At 44.8% G+C, this 18,185-nt stretch overlaps 1 protein-coding gene across 9 annotated transcripts in view; it reads left to right on the top strand.

Moving 5' to 3' along the window:
- fbrsl1 (fibrosin-like 1) overlaps positions 1-18,185 on the top strand; it is a 264,778-nt gene that overhangs the window by 215,550 nt on the left and 31,043 nt on the right. For all 9 annotated transcript variants that reach the window (XM_046385770.1, XM_046385769.1, XM_046385771.1 and 6 more), the window contains one exon: positions 16,023-16,071. In XM_046385770.1, coding sequence (XP_046241726.1) covers positions 16,023-16,071 — 49 coding nt within the window. The remainder of the gene's footprint in view (positions 1-16,022; positions 16,072-18,185) is intronic.

Here is an 18,185-nt window from a genome sequence, read left to right as displayed (position 1 = left end):
TTTTAACATTTAAGTTATAAATAACGCAAAGGGCTGCACAAGGCCAGTGGCTATAAAGGGACAGGGAGGTGTTGTCAAAACAAAATACATTTTTTTCTCCCATTTTTATTGCATGGCAGAGCTGGCTGTTATTAACTGCACTGGACAGCGGGGGATTTATGTGCAGGTCCAAATGGAAGTGACCAGTGACCTTTCCTGTGGCGTTAGCCAGCTCTCAAACTGCCAGACAATGGACTGCTTCGACAATCAACCGCAGCTCTTTGTCCCTCATCTCTTCATATGTGATGTTATTTCCTAAATGTGGGCATCTGCTCACTGAGAGACCTGGGGCTTGTGCCTCTGTTCATGCTTTTTTTTTTCTCCTTTTTTTAGTATTTTTTTTTCTCTCTCAGCTCGAAATGTCAACTGCGTGCGGCACAAAGCAGCCATCCAAGGTCTTTTGAATACCTCCAGGTGCTACTGAAGTCATATGTCAGCCAGTCACTCAGTCAGTCGGTGGGTTTCATGCTCTTGGCTGAATGTGGTGAGCTGTTTGCAGAGGCTGCTGAGCAACGCAGTGCCTGAGCGGTAGGGTTGAAGAGGAGCAGGTCACAATACTGGGCCACAATGCTGTTACAGGAATTCTGATATGATGTTGTTACTGTTGACAAAGAAGTCTACCTTTACTTCAAACAGCTGCTAAATCCCATTCATATTTCAAAAGAGCTGTGCCTTTAATCCCCCCACTCTGTCCTTCTGTGTATAGCCATTGACAGAACAGCCTATTGCAGTTCATGATCTAATAGAAGGAGAGACGAACTAGATGTTCTTTGATTCTCAGCTACTGAGCATCTCCTGCTCTCAGCGTGCTCATTGGGACCCATCTCAAGGAGCAGTGGAGACACTTGAGTGAATTCCCCCTCTTTTGAAGCTGCCGACCTAGGTCAACCTGTAATGCTGGCAGCTGGCCAGTTCCTCGCCTTCCCCTCATCTCTCTGTCTCTCTCTCTCTGTCTCCCCTCACGATTTCCAAACAGTGCTTCCCCAAGTGCAGGTCGTGTCTTTTGTTACCTTTATGAGGCGTAATTAAATGTGCACGGCGTGGCACAGTGTTTGAGCAGGAACCCCAGGCGTGCCATTAGCCAGATGTGGCTGCTCAATCCTTAATGATAGAGGAACAGAGGCGGAGGAGACGAGCCCAGGAGTCCTTCATCACGCCATCCCAAGGTGTCGTGTGGGCCTAATTGCCCCATCGTTTTGTGCACCATACGAGCCTCCATGACACGTAGCTTTATGCATTCATTATGTAGTCTCCCAGTGCTACTTCAGGCTGTGGTGTTCATGTATAACCAGAGGTGGGTGGTACACTGCAGTTAGGCTTTTAGCCAGCAAGTATGATTCATGAAGGGAGTTCTTAACACCTTTGTTTTGAACATTGCACACAAGAAGTGGGGTGATGTACTGTGTAATGCAGTGCATTTACAGTTTACAGTGTCCAACTGGAGAGGGTTTCATCGTCATGTACTGTCATCATGTGAGACTGTAAGAGGGATAAAAGGCAAACTTCTATATGCAGCTGCTGTTAAATATCACCACGTTGCACATCATTATTTGCATTCAGTTTTGGCTGGATCATTAAGTGTAGAGGCTGTTGAGTTCCATCAGTCCGTGTTCCAGCAGTTGAGAATTGATGTACAGGTCCTCCGAAGAGGAGCCAACCAGGAGAGTTAAGAAGCCACTTTTCTAGAAAACAACCTGCTTGTCTGTCTCTGCCCGGGGGCTTTGGGAGTGCTAAGGGATCAGACTGACAAACGTTGACTGATCGGCTCACATTCACACAGCGTTTCCTTCCAGCCTTGCCTAGGATCTTACTATTGAAAGTTCTCATATTTCCTCCTAAGCCCTTTCACTCGCACTGTATTAAAGCCCCCCCCCCCCCCCCCCCCATTCCTCTCCACATCTTTTAATCCAGCCCGCGTGTTTTTCCCCCTTAGTAAGCAGATTTGAGACGGGAGCTTTAATTAGATGCGTCTTCTCCAGGATGCGGATGTGTCGGGTGGTCCGTGCACAGCCTGGGGAGTGTTGGGTGGAAATGGGCCTACATGCCAAACATACGGCACCCTCGCTGGAAAGCAGGCCCCTTCGTTAGTGAGGAACTGACGAGCTGCCGCTCACATTTGGGTAATTAACACCGCCACAGATTGTGGAACAGCTGTGCAATTTAGCACTGTGGCAACACCAGCGAGTCAAGAGAGTCTCTGCAAACAGAGCACGGCTATGAAGTAGATTCATAGAGCACCTCACACAGGCCTTATCCAAACTCTCTCTAATGGCCAAACTTGACGCATATCTTCAGCTACTTGGCAGAATGGCATGTCATATTATTAAAATCACATTATTTAAGGGAATTTTAGATAATGAATACTGGTGAGACTGAACTGAAAGTTATCAATGCCCTTTGGATATTTACAGACTTTGTGTGCCATAAAAGACACATTTTTTTTAGAAGAGAAAAAGTTCAGACTTCTTTGTCAGTCTGCAGCCAGTATGTTTGCACACCTTTCTTTTAAGTCATGGCCATGGAGAACAGCTTACATCCAGCATGGCTGAATCAGAGTTCTGTTTCCATGGACAATTTACAGCAAGGTTTTGGGGCTAGTCATCAGCCTTGTCTACAGTTGTGGAGAATAGATGGACCATGTGTAAAAAACCTCTGCACTTTCTCTCCATGTAATTTAAGTTGCTTTTCATCTTTCTTTTCTTGGCAGTGCATGGCTCGCCCCCACAAAACCAAATTATATGTGAGAAGTAATTAAAGCATCATGGTCTCCTTTTTGTTTCTTTTTGATTATAGTTAATGCATACCATTCCATCCTCTACTTTTATTTGCCTTGTTTTTTATCCCCACTGATCCGCAACATCTGGTTTTGGGTTTAACCGTCGGGGAGTGGTGAGAGTGTGGGGGTAAAAATGCTGCTACACATGCAGTTTAAGCTTGAGTATTTCTCTGTTGGCCTCTACCTGATTATTACTGAAAAAACACAAACATCCTGGGATGTTTGGCTGTCTGTCAAGTTGTGAACTTTTTACAGTGACAGCCCAAAGACAGTCATTTGCAGAGTAATGAAGGCAGCCTGTCCATATGTGATTAAGGCTGGTTTACATTTGTGTCGTATTAGATTAAGTCAGATTTCATAACAGTAGGATTTTTTAATGGCCCGAGCAATGTGGCAATATGGAGCTGTGCAGTTATGTGTGTGTTGTAGGGTTGAACCCTGATGCCTCTACTCTCTCCTTTCCTCTCTCTGGCCTATCAAGTGTCAGTGACAGTGACATGCCCAGGGCTGTCAGCAGGCCATGTCCTGGCTCCGTGCTCCGTCAGAGAGTGAATGGAGAGAGAGCCCAGGGAACTTGTTAAATTTCTGCTAAGCTAGGCTATGCTGACTTTGACAAGAGACATTTCCTTCCAATCTCCTCAGGTCCTCTGCTGCCATCATCAACCACAACTCAGTGAGTGAACAGGGCAACGGAGACGATGCAGCGATAATAATGTGAAAAATGTCTATCTGCACTAATGCCAGGTGAAGGCAAACGGACAGGCAGCCAGCCAGCCTCTGCAATGTATTCTGGGTGGCTGGGCCAAGCCCCAGCAGGGCTGTCATTTATTTATCTATCTGCAGAGTCTTGAGAGGTGAGGAGAGGAGAGATGGCAGAGGCTTCGCTCTACCAGAGGGGGCTTGCCCGCTCTTGAGGGACAGGAAATATAATTGGGCTGCTCTCAGTCTTGGCTATGGCACCAATCAGACATTTCTCCTTCCCCCTCTCACAACCCCTGTTGCTTGCAGACATAGCTGGGGAGATGAGGCAGTGTTGGCCTTTCAGACCCTGAGCAGGGACAACCACAAACAAGACTTGTCACTTGTGCTTACAGTGGCATTTATTTGATCGGAGGAGGTTTTTCTTCTTTCCCTCCCCTCTGCATTCTGCCTCTGCCGCTCTCTTTGGCCCAGGCTGTAATGCTGGAAACCAGAATGCAGCTTGGCTGGGGCTACCCACGACTACTGCTGTGCAAGGCAAATGACTTTGCTGTGAGGGACAGGCCACCTGTTAGTGACAGGGAGGGGGTTGAGCTGACAGAACAAGTGTAACTGTCAAAGAAGCAGGTTGAAGGCTCTCATAGCAGGAGGTAGAGGGAAATGGGAGAGCTGTTTCCAGCATCCCATCACTGGCCTACCCCTGTCCCTGCATTCTCCTGCTGTGACCGAGTACTATGGTTGCATTGCTATGCTAGCATCAGCTACTGAAAGAAGAGTTTGATTAGATAGATAAAGTGGGAGAAGTGGAATTTTTTTTTCTTTCTTTCTTTTTTTTTTTAGTTTTTTTTTTTTTTGCAAGCATGCACACGTGGTTGTTAGTGTAGGTAGAGCGTTGAAGCCTATGAGAATATCTCTTTCAGCCAGCCAGCAAAATGTGTGTGTGGACCTAGTGATCTGTGGTGGGTGCAAGGGTCGCCCCACACTGGCACGCCGCCAGGGTCCTGTCAATCTCGGATGTGGGTGGCAGCTTGGGCGGCGATCTAAGTATTCAGAGAAGTGCAAGAGGAGTACAGCTAGCCAGTTACATGCGGGTGGGCGGCAAAGGTTGAGATGCCATACAGGTTCACAAGACCAGCCGGGCAGCCCCTGCTGCAATGCACCTGAGCATGTTTAAAAAATATTAATGGCAGTAACAGTAAACAGGGCTGGTAAAATGTGAAAGTCAGGACCCACAACAGCCCTTAATTCTCTAGCAATGTCTTCAGATCCTTCCCTGACTGCGCTCCAAGTGTGTTGGGAACTAACAAGAACAGCCTGAATAAGGCATGACTTGAGCCAACACAACACACCCTTCATTATCCTACTGTGCCCAGCTTCAAGGCTTTTAACACTTGATTAAGCCCTGTTCTCTGAAATAAATCCCTAATTGTACTGACAGAAAAAAATGTAAGAAGCTATTCTCCTGTGGACCCCGTATTAGGGATCATCCGGCCTTTTCTGGCTGTAATTTTCTTTCTTTTTTTCATTTAGGACTCTGTTTTCATTGGTCTCTGTTGTCCAACCACACACATCTTTACCACTGACAGACATGAAATCATAGCTCCCGTTTTAAAATCTTTCTTCCGCATGAATAGCATGCAGTGTAAAGGCCTTGGAGTCTGGACCAGCTAATTCAAGGATTCTCTAAAATGTGAGAAAAGGCTGCTTGAGCACACAAGCCGCTGCCTTGACTTCATTTGTTTGCATATCTCTTATTCAAATACAGACAGGAGCCACCTGAGCCAGGCTGAGGGTTTCTGGACACGCTGATGTTAAAATGAAGTTCAAGGAAAAAGAGATTGACGTACATTAGAAAAACAAGCACATGCTTTTACATGACGCAGCTAATTAAAGCACAACATGGCTTAGACAGTCAGTAGCTAGAGCATGTGTCCTTTTGAAAATGCAACAACTCAACATTTAAGAGGTAGTTTAAGAGTGTAATTGTGAGGTTTTTTTTATTGACAGGTAACTAGTTTATTAAGGAGATCCATTGCTGTGGTAATGAGCTGTTTAACCTTGCTACACTGCAAAAAAAAAAAAAAAAAAAATCAATCCAATGCATTATGTAGACACAGTAACATCACTGGAGTCAACATAGTGGAAGCGAAAATGAGTGGCCCCTGCATGTGACTTGGCGTACTTTTTGCTCATTTAGACCTCTCATGTGCCAAGACTCCTAAGGAAAACAAAGCTTTTAACAAGCACTAAGATATTCATTGTTGCCATCATGAACAAGCCCAGAAAAAGGGTATCAGTGCTCTGGGGAATATTTTTTGCCTGTTGTTTTTTCTTTCCACTTGAATAATTTAAGGAGTTGCATGTAAGACAAAGTTGCATTCACTTCCTTCATTATATTTTAATCCTGAGCAAATTGATGCTGTGCATACACTTGGCATGGCGGACAACTTTTAATCATCCTCTCTGCAGCGATTGCTCGAAATCCGCTCTAGAAACGTAAACACATCAAACATCTTCCCCACCTTGCCCTTTTCTTCTGACTTGTGTTCAGATGGGTGCCAGATCAAATTCTTCCACAGGTGTTATGTTATTATCAGAGATAACAACCGATGGGTTTGCACAGAGTTCACCAGGACTCATAAAAGAAGCAAAGCTTACAGAGTACAACACATCAGGCTCTTTTTATTGTGTAATTACTTGGAAGTGTAGGTTGCTGTGAGTGTTTAATAATATTTTAACTTACCTCAAGGTTAGACAAACTGACCTCCAGTCAAGTTTTGATGGGCTGTCATCACTCTGCAAATGGCAATATAAGCTACAGTCACCATAAGGTGATCTATGCAATTCATAACTATTTCCCACACAGTTGCAGTAATGACTGATCTTTGTAACTGAAAACCTAGTAATGTGGCTATTGTCAAGGTCAGGTCAGAGTGTGGTGTGCTAGAATGATGTTACACAGTAAGTGTGAAGGCGAAAGCCATAAGCTCTCTCACGTGGCCTCTGCAGTTGTCGTGTTGGCATTAAACTGGCTTGTGTTGGATTCCCTGGAGGTACACAGTTAGCAGCATCACCTCCTCCCGTACATAGCAAACCTCCTGCCATATCCCACTGATATGTCATCATGGATATTTATACACTCCCACCCACCACACATTAAGTCACACATCTGGACTGTCGCTGACAGAAGAGCTCAAGTACTATGCCACGTCACTACAGAGATGTGTGGAGGGGGGTAGCTCAGTTTCCAGTCAATGCCCAGCCACGTCTCCATGTAGAGTAATAAATATGTCAGTGATACAACATCAAAGTCTACAGGATGCACAGGTGTGATGAAGCAGTGGGAGTACTGTGGGCAGCTGGGGTCCACGTTCTATATTAAATTCCTTTCGTAACCTCAGAACACAACACACTCTATCCACTAAAAGAACAGACATCAGCGGAGGCTTATATAGAGCAAGAAAAAAAAATTCTCTTTTCTGCAATCTCACCTCTCTGTGTTTGGTAATAAAATGAAAGTCTGTCCATTGTAAACAGTGCCTTTTACTGGAAATAGTGTCCTCTGACATCTGCCACCAACAGTGTCCTCCTTTTATATGGACAGCTAGGCAATGGAAGTATTTCTAAAGGTGACTTCATGGACGCTGGATATCCTGTCCAACCTTGCAGTGAGGCCTCAGGGAGAAGCTTGGATCACAGCTGCCAGAAACCTGAGGCCTGATGTCTGCATCAAAAGTAAATTCCACTTAACATGCCATATCCCTTTCCCACATGATCTGGGGGCTTTGGAGGTCTGAGGCTCCTTTAAATAGTGCATACCATGTTTGTTTGTGCTAGCAGGATGGATAGTGAGTGTGCCTGTAAGTGGAAAGGGGATGGTGATGTGAGACCAGTGGGACATTAGGTGATAGGTGTCAGTCTTCCCTGTTCCATTCCCGTTTTCCACTCCCCCACTTGCCCCCTTATTTCAGTACTCTGCAGACCAAATGGTGGCTGTATTGATCCTGAGAACCTGGCTGACTTTCATGGTTGCAGCAGACAGACGTGAGTGAGATGCCGAGATGAATTCCCAAATACTCCTTGCCTCATTTCAGCCGCAGTTGTAGTTCAGGACGATATGTTGTTACGAAACCAGCGTCAACAACTTCACACCCCCCATCACACTGATAAACTGTGAGCTCAATTCAGAGCCAAGCTGAAAGATCAGGGATGCAGAGTGACTGGTGTGAAGGCTGGATCCCCAATAGTTTTCTGAACCCAGAGTCAGCCTTTAACTCCCACAAGTATTAGAACGACATTTATTTGTGTTAGAGGGGAGATGATTCATATTACTCAAAATCACTGGCATGAGATCTGCCTTTCGCTGCGCATTTTTTTCTCTCATTAAAGGTGTCCGTGCCCAGAGGAACTAATGCCTACCACACATTTCCATGTAGTGCCAGCTCTGCCTTTTCTTCTCTTTGTGTTCTGTCTTCCACTGCAGAAGAAATTCACTCTGTGTGGGTTGAGACAAGGGAAAGGGTCAAAGCTTTTTTTTATGGCTGCATTATTTAAGATCCTGTTGAGTTTGTTTGTTTTGTTTTTTTCTTCTTCCCCCTCTTAGCAAATTCATCCAAGTCAAAAGCGCAGTACAGTCTTACAAGAGAGGAAGAAAGGAAGAATGTAACTTGTGTAGCCTGAGGTGGGCTATGACTCACCTAGACATTGTTCAGATGGAGTGAAAAGAAAACAAGTTCAATAGGAGTTTCTATTGAGCTGTGCTTAAAGCCACCTTTCTCTTAACAAGCTGCAGTGAGAGGTGGTTTGCCTACCAAGCTTGCCTGCAGCTCTCCGCAGGGCGATTATGTCATGGCGGGCCAGTCAGAATGATGTGTATCTCTCTGTTAGAAGGCAGCTCTACTGCAGCAAAGGCTCTGACTAGGAATATTATTATTATCTCCTCCAGGATCCTCTCCACAGCAACAACGGTGCCGCATTGTGAGAGCTCTGGAGAAAGCTGTTTTTGAAATAATCCGCCTGTCTGTTATCCTGCCTCTCAGACAATAACATCCAGAAAGGGTTTTTTACTTTCCACCACCCACACTGACAATGGGGTAAAGGCTTTACAACAAAAGGATGATGTGGATATGGGGACAGTGAATTTCTGTGACCCATCCTATCATACCTCCTCACAGCTGCCCCGAGGGAGCGGGGATTTGGTTGTGGCTGTTGACCAGCCAATCAGGAAGCAGTGAGCCATGTCTTAAAGGGCTATCTGCCATCTTGAAGCTTGGAGAGCCAGGAGAAGCTGCCCGTGCTCTGATCTATATCAGGGAAGAGAGTAATGACGAACAGCCCCGTGATTCCACTGGGAGATTACCTGCGGTTCTTATCGCTGCCAGCACACATTTTGACATTAAAAATGAGCGGAGGCCACGCCCTTTCCATAGACAGCTGTGCCGAACAGAACCGCTGTGATCTCCTGCTTTTGTTTTGCCATTTCCTGGTGCCTTTACCTATCTGTCTTTTTCAATCTTTCCCCATTTCCATGGTCTCCAGCAGGACTTAATCAATGGTTGTGCCACACTGACCCTTATCTCACCCTAAAAGAGATACTACCAACTCCCCATCCTGGTGCTCCTCTACTCCCCTAATCCTGTCAAGGGAGGAGAGCCATGCATGCTTTTAAACCACTGAGCTCGGATCTGGCGTTGCATTAATTGAGTTAAATGGATTGCGATGGTCGAGATGATTTGTCTGTCGGCTTTTATTGCGGCAATTTAGACTGTGCCTCATTGCATTATGCCACTTAATGAGAGCCCTTCGCAGCCGTTTTGTCTCTGCTGGTATTACCATGCACAGGTTCACTTCACAGGAGAAAGTGGTAATGTTCTAGCGCTAATTTCCTGCAAAATTTAGCTGATAATCAACTGATAGCACTTATTCTCTCTCTCTCTGTCATTGGCATTTATTAAGGGGATTTCTTTTTATTCCATTCCTGTTTCTCATGTCCCTCTTGTTCCTCTGTAATCTGCCAGGTTAAAATTTTGATTTGTGATTTCTTCCATCCATATACCCCCCCCCCCACACACACACACACATATTCCCCCCCCCCCCCCCCCCCCCAACCCTATTCCATCCTTCATCCCGGCCCCTTGCAGGGAGTGTGAGCAGGTCTGGATCCTCTCTGGTGAAATATGCCTTGTCCTTTTTCCTTCATTTCTCCTTATCTGGTTAGTGCTGGCTGTGGGCCTGCTGAGGCGTTGATTTGTGACCTGCTCTGTCTGCAGCAGCAAGAGACTTTAATGCAATGCATGCCTCTGCCCTTCTCCCTACTGATGAAACAGGCTTCTGCATTCCCCTGATAGACCGCTAATTTGTATACTAAACTGACAGGCAGTCGTGATAAGGGCTAGCAACTGCTGCACAGCCAGGGGAGGGAGGAGAGGGAGAAGTGGCGGTGTGGGGTGCAGTAAGCGAGACGAAGGGTAATATTTTACACAAAGCTCAAGCCCCCCTGCTCCTCTCTTGGCATTCATTTCCCTGCGTTTGTTGCTAGGGGGAGAGGTGGTAGGAGTTGTCAGCCCCAGCCTCAGCTGTACACACGCACGCGCACAAACACACGCACACACACACATTATATGTGGCTATAAAAATGGCACTCGGGGCTAAGTATAAAGAGGTTTGTGTGTGTTTTGTGTGTGTGCAAGGAGAGACCACTCCATTCTACACGGTCACTATGGAATTCATTATCATCTTAATGATGCTCCAGTTGAGGCGAGTATCTGTTGGTTGACAGTTGCGTGGGAGGTTTCTTCTCTCTTTCCCGTTCATGCTGTATATCCCATCATGCATGCTGGGGGCTTGCAGTCTTGCTGGCCTACACCTGTTCTGACAAGCAGGCGGTGGTGGCGGTGCTGGGTGGGAATTGGAGGTAAGGTAGATGGTGCCTGTTCCCTGCCATGGGAACGCCTAGCACTGCTGCGGCTTATAATAAACGACCGCTCGGGAGGTCATTAAGTTTCTGGAACGATGCGAGGACAAATGTGAGGGAGATAATTAATTTGGTGTCTCCCATTGCAACCTGGGAGCTGTAGGCCCACTGTGCAGCAGCACTTATTCTTAAAGCAGCATTAGCGGATGTCTGGGTTGAAAGGGTGGTAGTAGTTGAGGGCCCTGAGTGGGTGCTGATAGAAGTGTTTATCAAAGCACAAGCTACTCCCACATGAGCAGAGTAAATCAAGTCCCTGACAGTGTTTGACTTATGTTTTTACCATGTGAGTACTGATAAACTTATTTATGTCAAAGTTCACTTTGTAACCTTAACATTATGCACAGAAAACAAACATACCCATAAATCAGAACATCACATACGAATCATTCTAAGGTTTCCATAAGATAACTCTTGTTGCATTGCTCAGTTCAACAATAATTTTATACTAAAACGAACAGCAGCATCCTCGCCACACTGCAGCTGGGTGAAAGTAACTGTCCAGAATTTGAGATTTGCTGAAAATAAAAAAATAAATCAGTACAACCCTGAAAAGAGAAGGAAGGACTTGGGATGACAGCTAATATAAAAATAAGAAGAGAGGGCAATGAAGGAGGAAGTTGACAGTGATGAAACACCAAGCAGGGAAGCAAATTAACAGAGGTTTTGTGTGTGTGTGTGTGTGTGTGTGTGTGTGTGTGTGTGTGTGTGTGTGTGTGTGTGTATGTATGTGTGTGTGTGTGTGGCAGGGAAGTGTTGTTAGTGTGAATCCATGGACAGACAGGTTCGGCCAGCATAATTGAGAGTGTGTTCGGTCATGCCAGGATATGTGCTCTCTTGCCCCCTTCCCTTCTGCACTTTCCCTCTTACTCTGTTTTTCCTTTACTCTTTCACCTTTATGCTACCTGATAAGTCTTTAAGTGCCATGGCCTGCCATGTTAATACAGCACAGAGTAGCCATGTACTCTTATACAGCACCATCAAGTGTCTTCGTCTATGCCAAGTCATTTGATCCAGTTCTTTAGCATGCACAACAGTATGCTGTGTTTGTTTCCTATGCTCTGTCACCCATAATTACAGAGTAGGACAGCATGCTTCTTGCTATAGCTACACTGAGGCTAAAGTTGATTTTAATCCACCTGTATATATCGTTTTGAACAACTGATCATCTTTTGTACTTTTGACATTAATCTGCCAATGTTTTTAGTTTCCCTTTCAAGTGAGCAAAATAACATTTTGAGAACTTGTCGGCTTTTATTTGTGGTATGTAAGTGTTAAGATTAGCCGTCTTACCACTTGTCCTACAACAGTCTGTCAAGAACATAGCATGCACCAAATGACGCAGAACTAAATTGTAATTATAGTCTTTGCAGTCGTGAGCCCGCAACAAAGCCTACTGACAGGTTTCTTTGTTTTCACACTACAGCTGTTGTGATAACACTGCCAGCCTGTGTAAAAATTATATCTCTACCAGGGAGGGGAAGGGCTTTACCTGCTTTGCTGAGGGAGGGGGGAGGGTGCTGTATTAGGAATTTGGTTTTATTTAGTCTGGGCTTACCTAACCTCTGGCTTCAACATTTCTTCCTGTTTGGAGATAATAATTTGCTCAGCTCCAAGGAACGTAGGGCATGCAATAGGAGCTCTCAGATCAAAGGTAGATGGACGGCCTGGGGATTGTTGAATAGAAAGCAGGGGGTTTGGTGGGTGTGGGGTTGTGGATAGAGAAATTGGTCTCTCAGCAGTCTTTACTAAATGAGGTTAATTGAATTTTGGTAATTGCTGACCTTCCTGTCTCGGTGAAATCACAGCCTTTACTGATCAATGCCTTTCATAAATTTATGCCTGAAGGTCATTCAGTTGATTATACCAACCTCCCTTGCTGCCTGAATCACCTCGCTCAGTTGGCCACATTTTACTTAAATTAAGAAGTGAAGCATTTTAACACTAAAAAAAAGTGCAATTAAGCTTGTCTCAGATTTACTAGATTAATTATCTTGCTGTGGTGTTAAGTAAAAGCGATGTGGACATGGAGAATTTACAAAGATTTTTTTTTTCTCCTTGCTTCTTTGCTGTGGCAGCAAATGCAGTTTTGCCTCACAGTAAATATCTCACTTATTGCTAGCAAGGGTTTCTGCCTCTGCTCTCCCTCTGAGGCTCTGCTGTTATCTGGAGATTTATGCAGCCAGTAAGTCATTGGTGTTCAGGGAAGTTGGGGACTTTTTAAAACAAACAGTGGTGTAATTTGTAATTTGGCATTCCCTAAATCTGGGAATTATGGTTCTGCATGTGGCTCTTTAGGGAGTTAGCACTCTGATGGTGGGTTTACTGGCCCAGCTCCCTCCCCGGCCTCCGTCTTTTTCTTTCTCCCCCTCATTCCTTTTACGCCTGCCGAGGAAACGGAAGGATTTCACAGCTGCTGAGAGCTGGGCCCCGGCTGGGCCCTATGACCTCCCTTTTGCTTTTTTCCCCCTCCCTCAGTCTAACTCCCTTTTTCTCCCTCTCTCCAGCAGTCTCTTTCCTCAGGGAGCTCTTGTGTGGCTCAGAGGAAGCCGAATCATAAAGCATGGCTAATGAATAGAATAGGGAAGGAAAGCTGAGGCCTGCTGACGGCCCTCCTGAGAGGAGGCCAGGCCCCTGAAGCCCCAGGCTCAGATAGCAGACGGCCCCCTCAAAGGTCAGGCTTCCTGCGGCCCGCTCCAAGGGCTTTTGGCTTCCAGGCAATGTGGCTTGAATTTCCTCCGTTTTTTTTTTTAAATGGTTAAATTTCCCTATTTCCTTTGGAAAACCTGGCCTTTGCTCCTCTTTTTTTTTCTATGTCTGTCTCTTTTTCTCTATATATATTTTCCCTCTGTCTCGTCTTTCCGTGCCTGTTTTTAATGGCAGCCAGGGTTCCCTCAACAAAGAGAGTGTGAAGAATTTGTTATACATGACCTCTGCACACCACAACCGCAGGCAGCACAGACTGCTGGCAGGACATAACCGTGAAAAAAATGTCAACTTGACCAGCAAAACCCAGAAAGTTCTACAAAAAACATCAGCTAGCCGAATCAGGACTCTGCTTTGACATGCCTTTTTAAGAAGCGCTTTTGTAAGCCGGCCTTGTAATTGTGGATTATACAACTGACTCATGCAGACTTGGCAGGTGCAAAACACAGCATTAAAACCTAAATATTGGTTGTTGATGTTCCTTGGAATACGTTTGGAATATAAAACAGCTCACTGCACGCTCAAAATGGCCAGAATAGGAATAAGGAGAACTAGGTCGTCTTGGCACATGATAAACACGGCATTTTCTGTTCTCTTTCTCAGGAACGTTATGTCTGCCTTGCTCTCTGGATAACCACTCAGGTCATAAGAATTGTTTTAACCATTATTGTGAGTTATGACATGACCTACCCTGTCTTTTTTGCTTTTGTGACCCCGTGCCACACTAAGCAAGTCCCTGAGCCAGCTCCAGCGTCCATTTGACAAGCTTCATTTCACTCTGAGCCCATATTTTTCTTCCAGGGCCTCCGGGGCCATGATTCAAGGCTGAGGTTGTGCTGCTGCAGCGTTGAGGCTTGGTACTGGAGCGTTTAATGTCGTCCAAAGCTAACAAAAAGCCTGTGTTGTAGCCTGGCGCCCCGGTTCTGGGAGTCTGAAAGAGGGCAATGCACAACACTCTGTCTTTCCTCTATAGTCTACTGTAAGAGGAAACAGGAAACATCTCTATTCAGCCGAGCAATCGCGCATCTTTTTAAGACAAAAATAAATAGGTTTTATTGTCCTCTTCTTACATTTGAAGAAATTAAACACAGTGGTTGACTTGCCTTTCCGTAAACACTGTAGGTTTTTAATCTCATTATTAGTGTGATTGCAACTGCTCCGGCAGAAGCTAAAGGTCTTTGCGAAAAATTACATTGTAACAATGTAACAATGTGATAATGTAAGTAATTTGATGATATCATGTATTTTTACAAAATCTCAAAACCTATTCATGCTTGGAGAACAGTATATCATCAGAAACTTGAAGCAGCTGACTTGTTGATGTGATTTAGAATTAGACTTGACTTATCCAACTTGTCCACAACTGTGGACATCTGTGTATGGTTTCTATCTCTATTTTATATGGCTATTGAATAAATAAAGTAAGTTGTTACTTTCCCCAGAACGCTGTTGTGGTTAACGAAGAGACAAGACAGACAAACAGTGTGAAGAACAGTAACACAGTGGCAGTGAAGGAGAAATTGGGAGGTCTTGGAAAGAAGGGGACGTCCTCAAAACACTTATGATGAGCTAACACGGGTGCCAAGGACAGCCATCTGTGTTTACAAAATCATTTGCTTTCTCTTTTTGTCTCTGTCTCTCTTGCACTCACTCTGATTCACTGTTCAGTCTTTACATATGCTCCCTTTGTGCCGCATAAAATACAAGCATGGCAGTTAAGGACACTCGGGCCCTTTGGTAGGAACATATGTTCAGCTCTTGCAGCTTTTTACAAGTGTGCAGAACCCAGATGAGAGGATCTAAAGCAAAGGGAAACCATGGCTTTAAACAAACACCTCTATATGACAGGCTTAGGAGAATTGTTAATATTATCGTCCAAGCACACAGACGTTTTGCTTCAGTATTTTGCATAATAGCATGTTTTGTGTGCATTTGCTACTTTTTAGGCAAAGAGGAAAAAAAAATTCCTATCTGGCCGACTAACAGGATATCTGTAAAAAATGTATGGTGTGTTTGGATTTAGGTGGTGCTTGCCAGAATCTACATATCCTTCAAAAGCAGAAAGTAAAATACTAGTGTTTAGTCTAGAAGTCTGCACTATCACTTCACAGTGAGATGCCTTTCACCCTTAAGTGACTCAACCAACATTTGACTTCAGTCCACCAGGTTTGCCGTGCTTACTGTCAGTCACATCGGCCATATCAGTAACAACTGCTTTTGACCTGGTGAATGCTCATGTTTTTGACAGGTCATCTGCTTACATCTCAGTGTGGGTTGAGAGTTGAGTCTTTGATATTGAATTTTGCAAAAGAAGGATATGGCTTTTAGTGTGGAACCACATTCTGTTCATGGGATATGTTATTTGATTCAAAATATTGCAGAACAAAATATGATTTTTGAACAGCAGTATGTATGGAGGAGCCTTTGTGTTCTAATGCTGCATAGCCACATTACTGACTTCCTCCGTCTTTGACAGCATTTTCTTCTGAGGGTTTTCAGGTGGCACAACAGTGCCACCTAATGTTACCTCACTGGGAAAATCACAGGGACAATCAGGTACAGAGGGAGCTTTTCTTGTTAGCTGATTGGTGTCTTCTGATTGACTGTACAGTGCTGTGTCTGGCAACTGGACTTCTTTTCCAGGCACTTGTGTCCACATTTGTGGCTGAGTAAGCCTTTTCATCATCAGTGCTTGTATTAGTTTCAATGAATAATCTTGAATTATTTGAGTGTTTTTTTGTTTGTTTGTTTTGTTTTTTGAAACAGGGCTGAGGGAAGCTGATTCAGCTCATTAGAAAAATCCACTAATGGTCTGCCTTCTTGCTTTCCCAGGTTTCTGATGTAGGATCAGAGAAGCTCTTTTCCCCTACCACACCCAAAGGTAAGAGCCCGTTCTGTTTTCTTTCTACTTCTGCCTCCTTCATACTCATAACAACAACTGGCTTTTGCGAATGAGTCCAAATCTCCTCCACTCTAATCCTGCAGCTCCCATTCAGATTTAAATGTCAGCAGACATTAACAAGGTCTGGTGACTACATATGCATACATTTTTGCCTGGGTGCGGAATAGCAGTTCTTGGACGACCCCGCCAAAGGCTTAGCCCTCCTACATATTGGTTCATTAGAGGGGATTTAGAGCCTCCCTGCCACATGCTCCCACAAATGGGAACTTCCCTCAGGCAATACAAGCTCTCTGACAGCAGGCCTGGACCATAATGGATGCCAAAGGAAAAAGAGAGAAAGAGCTTTGTCAGCCCCCCAGACAGCACAAACTGTGTGTGTGTGTGTGTGTGTGTGTGTGTGTATGTGTGTGTGTTCACATCATGCACATATGTGGATTAGAGGACCTTTGCTTTTCTATGTTTCATGTGATTTTGTGCGTTTGTGTGTCCATTCATGATCACATACATGTGTGTCACATGCAGAGGCATAGAATATCAGCTGCACCTGCATATTCATAAAATATAGGGATGTTTGCCAGATCAAAGCAGGGAGAAAGGTGACAAGCTGTGGACGCAGGGAGGCGGGGAAGTGAGGAGATGCACGACCAGCCTACTGGTGACAGATATCAACATGCAGACCACATCCCCCCAGGGCAGTAACCAGGAAGCAGGGCTGTTAACACAAGCTGAGAGAAAAGGAGGTGGAAGTGCACAAAAGTGTAAACTATGGGCATATGAGGAGCATTTGGAGCTGGGGGGGTGGGTATATCTGCAGGACAGACTGGACAAAGAGATCAACTTGCTTCCACTGGACTACAAATGTCATCACAATAGGCATCACGCGAGTATAAATTGAGATGTTGACATATTTTACTTTGGTTACTTTTTTATTTGAAAATGAGTTGAAAATTTTCCGACTTGAAGTCTTAAAAATGTAGCACTCATGTTCAAACCTAACTATACATCGATTTTATATTAGTGCGAGAGGGATAGAGATCATTGTCCTGTGGTTGCTGTATAAAAAGGCCCTTTGTGCAGCATGCATTCTCTAAAGCATACGAAGGTGTTTCTTGGTTTAGCACAGTAGTTTTGACTGCTTAGTGGAAAAGCATGGCTGACAGGGAGGAGAAAAACCAGGCCTGCTGGCTGTGTGATGTAGATGACCTGTGACCAACGTCTGCCTCATGAAACCGGCGTTCACAATGACAATGACTTCCAGACTTGCATGGTTTAGAAAACAACTAGACCGCGTCTGACTCCATCTATTCTCCACCAAGCTGCTGGACTACTGCTTTTGTCAGCTGTCAGGGTGTTGACTTATTTTCCCTGCATGCCCATACAGAACACATAAACATACTCTGCCATAGAGAACTGCTAGCACAGGCACATGCACAGGCAGAGCCGCTGTCTTACACACATCCACGTATCGAAACACCCATTCTATGTCAGCTGGCGGACAGAGGCCTCTGTGGATCTTGCTAATGTGCACACAGGGATGAGGATTAGGACCGTGGAATTACCAAATCCAGATAATCCAATCAGCGTCTCTTCTGATTGTCACACAGATCAGCCAGATCCTGTTTGGAAAGAGTAATGTTGAAGAAGGGTGCCAGATTAGAAATAAAGGGTTAGAAAGGGTGAGACAGCAAAGAAATCACCAGTATGATGAAATGATTTGATGATGATGAGACAAACATTATCACGCTGCGACCAATGAGCTGCCACCAGTCACGCTCTTTTCTCCCAGTCCAATGTTGATGTTTTGTGTTGTAATGGATTCTAGGACAGTGTTTGTTTTTTGCCTACACTGGTTTTCTTGTCTGTAATGTGTGTATGTGTAATACAGATCAGCCCACAGGCTGTTTTCCTCTGGTTTAGAATGCGGCGTATGTGTCCCATTACTGGTCTCACTCGCAGTCCTGTGGGACCAATGAAAAGCCTGCTTTCCTCTGATCACCAGGCCTGTTGAGTTGTAGGCCGGGAGACACTTAGACAAATGCACACACACACACACACACACAACATTATGGCACACATAAACACATAATTCTGTG

This window comes from Scatophagus argus, chromosome 4 (assembly GCF_020382885.2).
Source record: "Scatophagus argus isolate fScaArg1 chromosome 4, fScaArg1.pri, whole genome shotgun sequence".
In the NCBI taxonomy this organism is placed as follows: Eukaryota; Metazoa; Chordata; class Actinopteri; family Scatophagidae; genus Scatophagus; species Scatophagus argus.
The sequence above is the reverse complement of the archived record's forward strand: the minus strand, read 5'-3'. Positions and strand labels throughout refer to the sequence as shown.